This window comes from Zootoca vivipara, chromosome 1 (assembly GCF_965207765.1).
Source record: "Zootoca vivipara chromosome 1, rZooViv2.hap1.1, whole genome shotgun sequence".
Lineage (NCBI taxonomy): Eukaryota > Metazoa > Chordata > Lepidosauria > Squamata > Lacertidae > Zootoca > Zootoca vivipara.
In genome coordinates this window covers 61,327,190-61,343,041 of record NC_142582.1, presented here as the reverse complement: position 1 = coordinate 61,343,041, position 15,852 = coordinate 61,327,190, and the positions used below count along the sequence as shown (strand labels likewise).

At 42.8% G+C, this 15,852-nt stretch overlaps 1 protein-coding gene across 2 annotated transcripts in view; it reads right to left on the bottom strand.

Moving 5' to 3' along the window:
- The window catches only part of LSP1 (lymphocyte specific protein 1), a 77,611-nt gene that overhangs the window by 23,043 nt on the left and 38,716 nt on the right, over nucleotides 1–15,852 (bottom strand). For both annotated transcript variants that reach the window (XM_035121504.3, XM_035121511.3), the window contains exon 2: nucleotides 5,145–5,297. In XM_035121504.3, the coding sequence (XP_034977395.1) occupies nucleotides 5,145–5,297 (153 nt within the window). The remainder of the gene's footprint in view (nucleotides 1–5,144; nucleotides 5,298–15,852) is intronic.

Here is a 15,852-nt window from a genome sequence, read left to right as displayed (position 1 = left end):
TAATTTGCTGCTGGCTATAAGGTTTGTGTGCAGCCAAAACTAGGCTCTGATCAATCCTGTTGGTCTCATTGGGAGTGATAAGCAACAGAGTTCTATGCATGTTTACTCAGATGCATGCATTGCCCCACTGTCTTCACTGGGGTTTATTCTCAGGAAACTGCAGAGAGAATTGCAGCTTAAGTCTCCAATTGATACCAGTAGGAGTTTGAAATATATAACTTGGGCTGTTGCTATGTGTTTATTGGTCACAACAGTTATTTGCTGGCACAGGAGAAAATTGTTCTTTTGAGAGCTAATGTGATGGCAGAAGTTCCACAAATACAATATAGTTTATCAGCAAACTGAGTCCAGATCATCTGACTCAATGATTATTCTAAAAAATCAGTGAGAGTTTCCTGTTGGCTTCAGAGTGCAGAAAGTTGTCCTTCAAATATATTCCAACATTTTAGCCAAGTGATTCCTAATAAGTATTGAGGTAATTCACACTAAGAATACAGTCTGAAACAATATAAAGCACCCTACATTCTTTTTTTGGGGGGGAGACTTGAGGGTGGGGGACCGAACTTTAGATATTTCTTATGCTTTTAATGTTAAGGGCTGGGTGCGTGTGTATGTGTTAACACAGAGAAAATAATCTCTTCCATTCATTAATAAAGGAAGAGAGGGAAAGGAGCACACAAACTGGCAAGAGTCTGTCATTTGGCCTTCGGAGTATACAGACTGCATTCCAAAGCTATGATCGAACACAGCAGCTGCAATTTAATACAAAGGTGCACAAACTCCTAGGCCAGAGTTAACTAAAAGGAAAATAAGTAATGGGGATGTGAGAGAGTTGCTTAGAACCTCTTACATTGTTTTGGTTTTTCACAGGCTTCCCTCACTGCCTGAGCCCGACTGCTTTTAGAATGAAAGATCTACCGACAGCAGGCGGGCACAATTTAAAGCACTCACACTGCCTGTTTGATTCAAAACAGTTATGGTAATGCTAAATGATTCCGTAGTTGAGATGATGCTCTTCCTGTCCTACAATGCCAGGTCGTCCTGAGGTTTCTGACCTGGATATCGTAGAATGTTTAAGCAGCACACACTTGCAAGTTGCAACATTGATCATGAAATATATATCATATATTGTACATTTGACATGGCAGAGAAAAGGGAATCAGCAGAGAATCAGTAGCCACCTGTAAATGTTTCTGGAGATCAGTTAGCCCTACCTGATAACCATTTCAGACATGCTATTTTTCTATGTACAGTGCTATCTCGGTTTAAGAACAGCCCTGTTTACGAACTATTTGGTATAGGTAAAGGTAAAGGGACCCCTGACCATTAGGTCCAGTCGTGACCGACTCTGGGGTTGCGCACTCATCTCGCATTATTGGCCGAGGGAGCCAGCATACAGCTTCCAGGTCATGTGGCCAGCATGACAAAGTCGCTTCTGGCGAACCAGAGCAGCACACGGAAACGCCGTTTACCTTCCCACTGTAGCAGTAACTATTTATCTACTTGCACTTTGATGTGCTTTCGAACTGCTAGGTTGGCAGGAGCTGGGACCGAGCAACGGGAGCTCACCCCATCGCAGGGATTCGAACTGCCGACCTTCTGATCAGCAAGTCCTAGGCTCTGTGGTTTAACCCACAGAGAACTCCGCAAAACCGGAAGTAGTGCCCCGGTTAGTGAACTTTACCTCGGTCTATGAACGGAAGCTGAACAGTGGAAGGGCAGTGGCAGCGGGAGGCCTTATTAGGGAAAGTGTGCCTCGGTTTAAGAATGGCTTTGGTTTAAGAACGGACTTCCAGAATGGATTAAGTTCGTAAACCGAGGTACCACTGTACATTTCCTTCTACGTACATTTTCACGAATGCAAATGGTACAAATGTTCCTTTTTCATGACTCTGGATAAAGCAATCTTTTATTTTATTACATAAATCTTTTATTTATGTAGACTATTTATATACCACTTAACATATAAAAGCGATCCTGCTTTTTATGTGGACCTGCCGAAACAAGGCATTGAAGATATGGCAATTGCTCTGCTATATCTTATAAGCATGAAGCCAATAGAAAGACACTTGTGTTGTTTTTTTTAGAGCTTCATTCACAAAGTACTGAAGTATAACATCTGAAATTTTGTCCACATCAGCTGGCTTACAGTCAGATTTTGACAAACTAATTACTCAATCCCATGATGAAGCATCTGTCTCGAAATGCACATCTGGTGGTGTTCAAGTTTTGATCTCAAAAGAACTTGACGGAAACATTTTGTTTCTGCATTGCTTTAATCACCAGCTCCGTTTGGCAATAGTGCACGTAGCTGAGGTTCTACCTTAGATGAAGGAATATTTTGACTTATGTAAACAGTTGTATGTATTTTTCTTAAGAATGGGTGTGTTGCTCAGATTTACAAAGGTAGCCTTTTAAAACACCTGTTTTGGATTCATTTATGATTATACATTCAGATAAATAATTATTTCTTTCCACACACAAATGCTTCAGTGCATTTTTCCCTTGTGAAAAAAATTGGTCATCTAAAAACTGGAGCTATTGAATTGCTCAGTTAGAATAGTCATCTATCTGCCCTCCCTTCTTACAGGAATTATGCTAAAATAACTGTGATATCTTTAACATATATCATCACTGCTCTAGCAGAAGACTCCAGATATTGAGGCAGCATTGAAACTTACTGTGTTGCGAGGCAGTTGCAAGAAATGCAAAAGAATATTGTTTTCAGTAACACTTTGGAAGCAGCCGAGGAAAGCATGGAAATCTGCTGACCATGAAGCATCATCAAAACCTCTTTGTAAGCTCACATAAATGTTTTCTGACAGTATTATTGACAGTGGGGGTGTCAGTTTTGAAGGAAGGAATGAAAGAGAACTAGAGCTCAGAAGGTTTGATGACATTGTTCTTGAACATTGCACTCAATGAATTGGAAAACAAATTCAAGGAAAGAGACAATACTGTTATAGTAGCAAGTCTGCAAGCAATACAGGAATGATGACAACTTGAATCCACTGTGTGAAATATTGCACAACTCAGACCACTGTAAAAAGCTAGGAAAATCAAAATGGGAGCTTGAGTTGGTAAAATACTGTATTGAAGAGAGACTATCATTGGTATGATTTGCAAATGAGCTCACAAAATACTGTATTTCCTGGACTTAGTCTTTTGGTTGAAGCTGCATGGATGATTCTAGCATACTGAAGTAAGAATCTAAGATTCCACCCTGGTCTGTTTCGCCTTATAGTCACCAGCTAGATGCCTTTGGAAGCCAAGTCTGGCATGGTGGTGATGACATTGTCCATTGCCATTCCCCCACCCTCAGTCCTTTATAATCATATTCAGAAGTGCAGGCTCTCTGAAGGTGGAGAGGTGCCCAAGACATTCTGTCTGTAAGGTTCTGATGTTCTGGAGTAAGGGACACAATAAAGGATGTCCAACAAACATAATCTGGACCTACAGTGAAGTTATCACAGCTGTTTGTTGAAGGTGGCTGCAAGAAGCCCCCTTCCTTCCTGGAAACGAGGGATGGGTGCAGCAAGGTACAAGAAGAGGATGAGTCACCATAAGTGAGAGCTGAGTTTACTTAAGAGAAAGAGAGTATTCATATGTTGACCTTTGCAGCCAGATCAACAGCTGCAGAAAAGGCTGAGAAATGGCTGGGGAGTGGTTTGAAACCATCAAGCCAACTATTTTTTTTAAGTGAAAATGAAAACCTTTCTTTTATGGAAAAATAACTAGAAGCATAGTTTCTCTCTCTTTGTATTAACTTCTCCAATATACAGTCTTCAGATGCAACACTAAAAAGGGATCACTTTCTAATGGGGTCCCAACCCTGCATTTGCTGAGAGGTGTGTGTGAGAGAGAGAGAGAGGGAGGGAGGGAGGGAGGGAGGGAGGGAGGGAGGGAGGGAGGGAGGGAGGGAGGGGGAGAGAGAGAGAGAGGAGGGAAGTTGCAGGGATTGATGCTTAGCCATTACTGTGCCACCCAATTTTCTCCAGCAATTGCTCCCGCTTCTCTCCCCCCCCCCCAAAATCATATTTTCATCCCATTTACACTTTCAGTTTTGGAGCCTGATCGGGAGAGAGAGAAAATATTATAGATGGCTTGGGAAAACATTTGCAGGGGAAAACTGGCAAGCAAGAGAATGATTCACCTCCCCCCTCTTACCAGCTGGATTCCCCCTGCCTTTGACTTACAAGGGAGGAAAACATGGGACTTCTTCTCATAATCCTCACTGGGTGACCTGGGGCCAGTCGCCACCTCTCAACCTAACCTACCTACCTCGCAGGGTGGTTGTGGGGATTAAATGAGGAGCGCCCAATTACTGCCACCTCAAACACTAGAGGAAATTATTATTCTCCCTGAAATAATGAGATTGCAGCCAACCACATGGGAGCTGATTAATTTGGCCTGCACAGTGCTGGCGTACCAAGTCAAATAACAATCATGTTTTCCTCAGTATTATTGTAACTATATTGGTTAGTTGGTTGAAAAATGTTTTATTATTTCGAAGTCAAGAAAAGGACAATAGGGATTTTGAAAAAGAGTGGAACCCTTTATATTGTATCTGCAGAAACAAAAAAGGAATATTGATCTGATGGTAGGATTTAAATAAACTTTCACAATTTTATGGATAGGGAATAGGTAATGTAATAATAGGAAAAATATGATATTTGTAGAAAATAGCAATTATATTAATGAGGTTAATAAATCAGAAATGGAACCCAAGGGAAGTCAAAAGGGGGAAGGAAGAGATGTTTATATAAACTGTATGTTAGAAGTATATTTGTAATGAGAGAAAAGAAAATTAATTTTAAAAAATTTTTTTAAAAAAGAAAGAAAAATGTTATATTTTATTAATGTCATATTTTATTACATAAAATAATAAAGCTGTAAATAATATTTCCTTAAAATGAAATAAAAACAAAGCAAAACCATATATACATATATAAATGCATCACAAATGAAGCAATTCCTTGTCACTTTTATTGAATTCACTTCTATTTGAGGACATACTGTTGAGTTCTGGAGAATTCTTCATCAAGCATCTGACAACTGTGAGATTTCATTTTGTGTTTTAACAGTGGACTGGAATAACAGGGGCAGTGTGTGTGTGTGTCATTTTATGCTCAGTCGCTTCTCACCGGCTTTCTTGCGCTGCCACTCCGCTCTCTGAAGAAGTGCTGGTGGTGGTCGGACCTTCTTCCACCTGGGACCTCAGCTGTCTCTCACGCTCCCTTCGGCGCCGCTCTCTGGCTGCTTCCTCCTCGTCCTCCACACTCCATTGTGCCGTCAGCCTATCGATCGCAGAGAAAGTATGTTAAAGGGAAGCAGAGGTATGTTGCTATGTGGCATGGAGAAAATACAAAGCCCGAACCACCATGACCGGCACAGATCCTCAACTGTCATAGTTCAGTGGAAGAGCATCTGCTCTGCAGGCCAAAGCTTCAGTCCCCAGCATCTCCAGGTAGGGCTGAGAAAGAGACCCCACCTGAAGCCCTGGAGAGCCTCCAGTGCCAATCAGGACAGACAATACTGAGCTAGGTAGTCCAAGGCAGTATTAAGCAGCTTTCTAGAAAACGCCCATGTATGAAAGAACACTTGGTGAACTCAGGCTGACAGAAAGGGATTGCTGGGTTGAGAAGAGCCCTTACGCCAGCTTTCCAGGATGGGGAGGGGTAAGGAGTTTGATAATAATAATAATAATAATAATAATAATAATAATAATAATAATAATTTATTTATTTATACCCTGTCCATCTGGTTGGGTTTCCCCAGCCACTCTGGGCAGCTCCCGACAGAATATTAAAAACACAATAAAACTTCGAACATTAAAAACTTCCCTAAACAGGGCTGCCTTCAGATGCCTTCTAAAAGGTAGTTTCTTGACATCTGGTGGGAGGGCGTTCCATAGGGCGGGTGCCACTACCGAGAAGGCCCTCTGCCTGGTTCCCTATAACCTCACTTCTCACAGTGAGGGAACCGCCAGAAGACCCTCGGATCTGGACCTCTGTGTCCAGGCTGAACGATGGAGGTGGAGATGCTCCTTCAGGTATACTGGGCCAAGGCCGTTTGGGGCTGTAAAGGTCAGCACCAACACTTTGAATTGTGCTCAGAAACGTACCAGGAGCCAATGTAGGTCTTTCAGGACCAATGTTATATGGTCTCAGCTGCGAGGTAAGCTGCAAATGCACCAGTGGAGCCAATCCAGCCCTCCTGGTGGAGCATCTGCCCAGCATAAACCTTCCCTCCCCCTTCTTGGTAAATAACAGCAATTACCCGACAGGAACCTAGCACAGTAGCCCCACTCCCACCCCCAACAAGCTGCTTTGTGTGCTATATTGCTTTCGAGGCACTGTGCTGCACAGCAATTGTGTTGATCATAAAATTACCTGTAGTGGAAGCCCATAGCTAAAGTAGCTTCTACTCTAGCAACTCTATGCACAGCTAGCTGAAGTTTTCCTACCTCTAGTGTAGTGCAGGTCAACCTTGTTACCTTTCCAAGAATATTTTCAATGGAACTCTTGCACCAGCTCTCCCTTTACCTGGGGCACAGGCCAAGTTTGCTGGGGCTCACCGTCTTCCCTTTGAAATATAAGGCATGCCCAAACCAATAGCGTGCTCAGCTAAAGTGTGCTTCGTGATATGTTTGTGGCCCTTTTCAAGAGCATAGATCCCCCCAAAGAGCTTGCATAAAAGAGAATCGCAGCGAAACCACATAAAGCATTACCAACTACACAATTAAAGTAAATGCACAATTCAATTAATTAAGTAAAAAGGAAGCAGCCTATGATAGGAGTACATGTCATGGAACTCGCTGCAGCTTACTTGTGACTGCATACATTCAACATGTACAACATATTTAGCCAAATGAAATTCAACCTTTGGCATTTTGTTATAAATGCAAACAATCTCACAAAGCACGGTTACCATTTAAAGTGCTACGGTAGTGTGGAAGCAGGAACCCTATCAAAGAAAAGGAAAGAAGTACCCAGCCTCTGCTTGATAGTCTTCCTCATTCTCCAATTTATTCTAGCATATGGTCTGGTTCACATATCACACTAAGCCAAACATGGCACAGAGCACATGCACAAGTGCTCAGGATACTGAGGAAGAGACTTCAGCCACGTTGCTTCTCCCTGATCATTTTGCTGCTGTGTCTCATTGAGATAAGCCATGTTTTGGCTTAGTGTGTTGCACAAACCTGGGCTTATATTTTAGCTCTCCTGGGCAAACCAAGAACTGTAAACCAAGAACAAACACTGCTTACAGTTTATAGTTAGGGAAACCTAAATCACAAGCCTGGGTTCAGACAACAATCTAAGTCAAATCATGGGTTAGCTCAGTGTAGCACAGCAGCAAAATCAGTGGGGAAGCACAACGCAACCACAATCTCCTCCTTAGGAGCCTGTGCATTCATGTGGAGCCATGACACATCTGTCACAAATAAACTTGAAAGCCTCCTCATCACCTCATTCACTTGCCAGAGCAAGGAAATTCCATCAGTTATCCTTTTGCTCTGGCAGATGATGTCATCTAGATTTCACATCCCTGTTGCATCACTGTACAAGTGAATTCAGCCGCTTGGGCTATTAGAGGCAGACTTAAACTGAGATTTAAACGAGAACGGAGTAAATTGAAATGAAGTGAAATAAACAACACTGAAAATGTCGATTCTGACAGGGAGAGAGGCCAAGAAAAGAACTGAAAAGCCTGGGCCGCCATTCAGTCTCCACGAGGGAGGGAGAATTGTGAATGGTGAGGGACTTTGACATGTTTTCTTAGAAACATAGTAATTTAGTCAGAATTCCTGAGCCAAGCTGTACCGTTGCTACAAATGGAGTGGGGGGTTGAGAAAGTTGGAGGAGGACACCCAGTGCTATCATCCTGCAGGCCTCCCCAACCAACTCTGCTACATGCTGTTTTTCCTTCCTCCCCAACAGAAGATTAAAATTTTGACAGAAAACTCCTCTCAGAATGTCCCAGCCACCAGATAATAAAATTATCTGTCAGCAGAACTACCCCTCAGATCCCAGAGGAAACGATAAGGTTTCTGTAACATTCCAACATGGGTGATAACATGGGTTTTGGTGCCAGCCCCGTTCTGGTGCCAGCCCCGTTTTGGTGCCAGCAGCAGACCACGCTGGTTTCTGCAAGACATACCAGCAGGATGAATGCCTGCATGCGAAGCCCTGAACCAACCAGAATTTCTCAGCCCAAAAAAGCAATAAAAGTGCAGGTTTACATATTTTAATTTTTAAGATGAGGGCCAGCAGAGAAGGGTTTTTGCAGTGGTGCTGCTTACCGGGAGATAGAGGGGCAAGGCAGTGGCGAGGTCGGTGCAGCACAAATTTAGTTCATTTCATTTATTTAACAAAGTTGATACACCACTGGATTGTAGCAAAGCCTCTAAGCGGTTTACAAAAGATACTAAAACTACCAGTGTCCGTCCCCCCCATTAAAACAGTTTAAAAACATTTAAAGATAATTAAAATGAACAGTAAAAGAAGTTATAACACGTGTCTGGATAGGCTTGCCTAAACGAAAATGTTTTAAGCAGGTGCTGAAAAGAGTACAGCGAAGGTGATGTCAATCGGCAGGGAGTTCCAAAGTGCTCCAAATGCAATTGTGCAGTCAATCCAGCGACTTTGAACCACTTCACCTCTGCCTCTGACCCAGGGCCAGATGAGTACTGCCACTCCACCCTGCTATCGGCAACTGTTGAGGGCTACATCTCACATTGTTTCAATGTGGAAGGGACATGGAAGCAAAATCCCATACCTGTATGGCAGGAATGCTGTGCAAATGCCAGTCCTCCCATACTCCCCAACCTCCCCATAAGTGAGGAGTATAGGATTGAAAACACACAGCATCCCTACCAAAGGGGGAAAGCAGAAGTCCTCTCCATGAGTCTCTTGGCCTGGGTAAAATAGGACTCGACCCAGTTGTTGCCTGCAAATGACAGCTTAAAGAAGGCAACCCAGGAGGATGCAGTGCTCTTCATCAGCTAGACTCTGTCTGCTGTAGTACTGGGCTGTAATCCTTCTCATTTATCATACCAAAAGTCTGACTGTTGCCCAATGCTCTTTACATTAAAATGTGGGTGGGGGGGAGGATTGCTTCTCCTCTCCTATTGCACTTGGGGGTTCTCTGGTGGCGGGGGGTGGTCCCTCTGGGATTGTAGTGGAGGGAGGGGTAGGATATAAAATGAAAGAATACAATGAAGAGGAATTAAAGATTATGATAAAGGGAATTGCCCAAGAGGATTAAAAAATGAAAATCAGAAGGGGGGGGGGAAGTCCATAAGACAATGATCAGAAAAATGGTTGTTTAAAATTAGATTTGTTTTGTTTGTTTGCTTTCTTTTTTGTTAGTTATACTGTATGTTATATTGTATGGGTTGTTTATGTTTATTCTGTTAAAATGGAAAATTGAATAAAAAATTATTTACCAAAAATAAAATGTGGGTGGGGCAACGTGTGTGCTTATGCGTGTGTGAAACAGAGCTGGCCCAAGCAAGGGATGGGTCAGAGCCCAAAATGGGTGGGAGACTCCTTTTCTCTCTTTTTTTGCTACCCCTTTTCTCTTCCTTCAACTCTGTCAGCCCCCTCTTCCCTCCCCCCATGCTTTTTGTTGCTTCTCCTTCCTCCTCTCTCAGAAGGAACGTGTGAACCAGACATGATGACATTTTGAAATCTGGATTTTGAAATCTGGATTTTGAAATCTGGATTTCGGCATCAACATCAGTGGGCCAAATATCAATGTCATTTTCAAAACTGAAATCTGAAATCCAAACGTAAATGCAAAGCAAAGTTAATTTATTAAATCCTATCGCAAACCATCTATCCAATATTGTCAGATAACGTGTGCTACTGCATGTCAGCCGTCAGCTGTGGCCAAACGATAACTGCTACTGTAAGTCCACTGCTAGAGACCGTCAAATGTTGATTGATGCATGTCACATCATGGCATACTCTGTAACATCATGACAGCTATCAAATACCGGCTTCTACAGGTCAAATGCAGTCAAATTTATGTGTTTATTATTTAATTATCATTACCATTTATAGACTGCTGTACTGTCTCAAAGATCTCAAAGCAGTTTACATACGCGACGAGCACAAAAAACCACATTCATATAACAAAACAGGGGTGCCAAGTATGGGGGCCGTGGGGGAACTCCCTTCTCCTAGTAACATAGCCAACTACATCCTTGAGTTTCTGTCACTACCTAAGCACATTTTTGTCCATGGAAGCTTATGGTGCATCTGGTCAGCTACTCTCATTTCTGAATATCTACGTTTTACTGCTGTCTTGATTCTCTAGGTTTTATGATGCTGTAATCATATTCTAGGATATGTTTTTTGTTTCTATTTCAATTATTCACATTTTATCATTTATATTGTGTTGCTTAATTTTGTTACTGTGTTTTTGGAAACCACATCGTGATCTTTTTCTGAATGAAAATATTTAAATAAGTAAATACAATCAGAGGAGGGACACAATTGGATGCAACTCTACATATAGATTACACACACACACACACACACACACACACACACACACACACACACACACACACACATTTCAGGGTAAACTGACACTTTCTTTCCCCCATTCTGCTTTCTAGCTTCACCCCATAGCTTTGAGCTTGGGCATACAGAGTATTACAGACCCAAGAAGACAGCAAAACTGTCAGATGCACTCATATTTACTGTTTTCTCCAGTTTCCATGGAAATAGTGGTCTATGCCCTGGCAGAAAGCCAAAGTGGTGTGCTTCCCCCCCCCTCTAATAATCTAAATGAAGTCATTCAGGACTCTCCATCATGACCTCTGTCCCATATGTATGTGAGAATACTTGACAAAAGGCCTGATTCAGAAACACTCTTCATCCAAAATTATCCAGCTTGCCCTGTTCCAGTAGGAAGAGTAAGTCACAATTTTGGTAGATGTATTTGGGATCCTCATTTTGTTTAAACTGTGCTTTTTCCAGAATGTCAAACCAAGGGCTTAAAATGGGAATTGCAACACCCCTCCCAGATCTAGCTTGCATCCTTGCCCTGGATTAGACCACTGGGAGTCCATTAGGAACGTTGTGACAGGCATTTATATTTCCATTGTAGCCTCCTTTCGCTGCTCCCTTTGTTTTTCAGCTGGATGTGACTAATTTTCTCTCCATGACCTCAGAAGCCCATGATCTGTTGCTCTTTCTTTTGCTCTGGCTCCATGGAATTTAATTGAAGGACAATTACTTCAAGAGCAACAGTAGCCCAGCGACATCGCATACAAAAAGGAAAAAAAGGAAAAGAAAGAAAAAAGATACAGCTACATGCTTGAAAGATAGGCTGCTCTAGTGCTCTGCCAAATGGCATCCTCCTGGCAACAAGCTCACTCCTACGGTTTCCACCTGTTTCTCCATTATCAAGTTCTTCCTTTTAGTTCAACTTCAGCAGCAGAAAGGAAATGTATTCATGTTTGCATTATTTATATGAACGAACCACCAACTGTTGCCAGTTTGGAGAAGTTGCAACCTTGTTGTCCACATCAGCTGACTCAACTCACTTCATCAATTCAACACAGCAGCAGAACCTTCTCCTAAAAAACCACCAAGACAGGTCATTTTATGTGGAGATGTATGGGTTTTAAAACTTGTTCAAGATCCTTAAAGCGGCATAGTTATCTTGATAGAAATGGTCCTCTGTTTCCATCATGGGTGAGATGAGTCAGAGCGAAGCATTACAGTTACAGCTGGACAGGAAATTGTGCTTCCTCTGCGATGAAGCCATTTTAAGCCCTCTTCAGGTGTTCCTACTCCATGTGATTAACACCCCACGGAAAAGGAAGTGGGGACAAGCTCTCTCACCCCCACAAGCTGGAAGGTGACTGCTTGCAACAGGGAGAAAACAGGTCTGATATATTCCTGCATTCATTGCTCTTCCTTCCTCTTTTGGAGGTATTATGGCTGCAACAAGAAGCCTGTTCTCCTCTTACAGGCTCCCTGTGATTTTAGAACCCTTGAAAACCAGGGTTCAATGATGAGTGGGGAGTCTACAACATGAGAAGAGCTGGCTCCCATGGCAGTCACCATCCAACTTGTGGAGGGCAACAGAGGTGGCAGAGAGTACAGGGTAAGGGCACTCGACCCTGCTACCTGCATCACGCTGATATAGGAACATCTCATTAGGACTTTATTCAAAGGAAATTTATTTTTCTCCACAGCTGTCCACTCCCTGGAATATATATTTTTGCATAGGATTTCTCTATTGGCTGGCTGGTGCAATTGTCTGTGGTTCTGAAAATCACGTGGCATTGGCTGGGCACATAAACACATCTGACTGCTGTTATCAGACACACACTACACATTATGGAAAGACCTCTCCTCCAAGTTACCCCAGTATTAAGCAGTTGTGGCATGATCTCACCACATTAGTGTTTCCCCAGCACCCACAGAAGAGGCCAAGTGGGAAAATGCTAACACAATGACATCACGCCATAGCTTTCTTCTTCATTTCCAGGAATCCAAACACATTTTCCCCATAATGCAGTTTCAGCCAGAGATATTCTGGGTGTGGACCCTAAACTTTACTATGTTCTGTGCACAAGGGATGTGGGGGTGTCATAGCTGCTGGAGAGGGAAGAAATATGTGCTGCAGACCCAGTAACAATCCCCCAAGCCTGTAATCATATAAACAAAAGCATACTACTCATTAAGCATAATATATAGTTTGGCATTCTGTATGCAAAAAAAAACAAACAAAAAATATTTTTTTTTGACTCTGCCATATATGTATTATGTCTGCATTGTAAGGGATGATCAAGTGAAAAGCCAAGAAAAAGAATTACATCAAAAACATGTTTTCTTTTTATTTGGCCCCCTTTGCACAATTAGTTATCCTTCTTGATCCACTTGAGTTTCTCAGTTGTTTGCACTTCCTGGTGAATCAGAGACAGGAGAAAGAGCTGAAAGGGACACATACAAACAAACAGCTTCTTGAGTCTTGATTCACTTCTCTTTTCAGTGATAAGAGATGGTAGAAACATTAGCAGGATTGCAGTCTCTGATGCACAAATGGGCATGGAATACAGAGTAATCTAGAGACCTGGGGCTTACCTAGACATAACAGGGCAGCCTCCTCTGTTTATTCTGATAAAGGTAAAAGTAAAGGGACCCCTGACCATTAGGTCCAGTTGTGACCGACTCTGGGGTTGCGCGCTCATCTCGCATTATTGGCCGAGGGAGCCGGCATATAGCTTCCAGGTCATGTGGCCAGCATGACAAAGCCGCTTCTAGCGAACCAGAGCAGCGCACGGAAATGCCGTTTACCTTCCTGCTGTAGCGGTACCTATTTATCTACTTGCACTTGACATGCTTTCAAACTGCTAGGTTGGCAGGAGCTGGGACCGAGCAACAGGAGCTCACCCCGTCGCGGGGATTCGAACCGCCGACCTTCTGATCGGCAAACCCTAGGCTCTGTGGTTTAACCCACAGCACCACCCGCGTCCCTTTCTGATAAAGGGGTAGGGGCAAATAGGGATCTAATTCTCTCTCTCTCTCTCCCTCTCTCTCCCTCTCTCTCTCTCTCTCACACACACACACAATGCACCCATGGATGTGGGGAATCGAACCCTGCTCCCTTCTTCATCTCACTTTGCCTGTCTGCTCCTCCCCAGCTCAGCACACTTTTGGCATCCAATCTGGGAGCAAAGGTGCCCATGGAGGTAAGATGGGAGAGGCTAGGTTCAGCTCCGCTCACCCTGACCCATCTTTTTGTTGTAAAATGTAGAACACTCCAGGACTCAATGTGCCTCCCCATCGTGTGTAATGTAACATGGCCTGTATTTTGGTTGGTTGGTTGATTTGTGGCAGAAGACAAATATGTTACCAAACACAATACACACTCACTATGTGTCATATCTGAACTGTGGGCATGGGCCTTTCATTCACTTCTCTCTTTAAAACAGACTAGAGAGATGATTAAGAAAAGATATTTTATTCACTTTAAAGAGACAAGTGCTTACGAATACACGAATACAAAGTTCAAATGCAATCCATGTGGTGTACACATGTTGCATGGAACTGTCAAACCAGAATACAGTCATACCTCGGTTTACAACCACCTTGGTTTACAACCACCTCGGTTTACAAACACTGCAGACCCATCTGGAACGGGTTAATTCACTTTCCATTACTTTCAATGGGAAAGTTCGCTTCAGGTTAAGTACGCTTCAGGTTAAGTACAGACTTCTGGAACCAATTGTGGTTGTAAACCGATGTACCACTGTATCAGCCTAGCCCTGCCATTGGACAAAGTGTGGATGTCACAAAAAGACAGCAAATTGCTAGTTATTTACTTTATTATCAATGCATTTTTACTGCAAGTGTTACTATGCACCTTGAGGCAGGAGTGGGGATTTGCTGCTCAATAATAAGGCAACAAAATTTATTTATTCCTTTATTGTATTTATATTCCACCTTTTTTTCCAAGGAGCTCAAGGTGGTTCACCCCTCCCCTTCTCATTTAATCCCCACAACAACCCTGTGAGGTAGCTTAGGCTGAGAGGGAGAGTGACTGGCCCAAATTCACTCAGTGAGCTTCATGGCTGAGTGGGGATTTGAACCCTGGTCTCCCAGGTCCTAGTCTGACACTCTAACCCAGGCATAGGCAAACTCTGGCCCTCCAGATGTTTGGGACTATGATCCCCATTACCCCTGACCACTGGTCCTGTTAGCTAGGGATGATAGGAATTGTAGTCCCAAATATCTGGAGGGCCGGAGTTTGCCTATGCCTGCTCTAACCACTATACCATGCTGGCTTGGATCAACCCTAATTTACATATGGTCAGTAAGGGTTCCTGCCTGAAACACCCTGGAATTCCTTGTCTATGTAGACAGAGGTTGGTGCAGGATCAAATAATTCTGAGATAATAATGTCTGAAGCCTTCTAGAGTCTTTGTGTAAAAAGGTTTCAGAATTCATCAGGCACTTGCTTTCCTTGCATGTGTATTTTTACTGTATTTCAATACATCTTTTTTAATTTTAGTGTCTATGTAAAGAGAAAAATGCAATTATATGCAGGTTTCACCCAAGCAAGCACTTCAATAGTTCCATACAGACAATTCTGCTAGTTTACCTTTGGGGTGTTCTGTAATCTCCACACTCATTGCTATTGCAATGCTATAAATGATTTCCTCAAGTAAATGCTTTGTAGAGTGGCCTCCTTGGTGAGGAAACCAAATGAATAGATTACAACAGTTACTCGGGAATTTTACACTCATTAGCTAACCAGCATAGTAGAATTAGTTCCATATATTAAATTCCTGAAATAAATAACTACCTCTAGTATATCATTTCCTTTTTAAATGGATGGCTAAATGTATTTTCTACACCAAATGTTTCCCAGCAAATGTGCAACAGTCCAGTGGTGCTGTGCAGACACTGGGAATAATTTAACCTTGATGTCCTTTGGCTCATCTTCCATCTGAAGCTCTTTTGCCATAATTCAGGCATCTCCAAACTTCGGCCCTCCAGATGTTTTGGACTACAATTCCCATCTTCCCTGACCACTGGTCCTGCTAGCTAGGGATCATGGGAGTTGTAGGCCAAAACATCTGGAGGGCCGCAGTTTGGGGATGCCTGCCATAATTTGTGTCCACCTTTCATAGTCTGACTCCAGCCCCTTGCTCTGACAACTTCCCCAGTGTCCTAATGTCACATTAAAATGTCACACAGTTCATGCGTTGCAAGCTCCTGGCAATGATTTCCTGGTATGGAGAAGGGAAACAATGATAGGTTATGTTTTTAGGGACTCAGACCAAACATTGAGTCTCTGAAGGCATGAATTTATTACCAA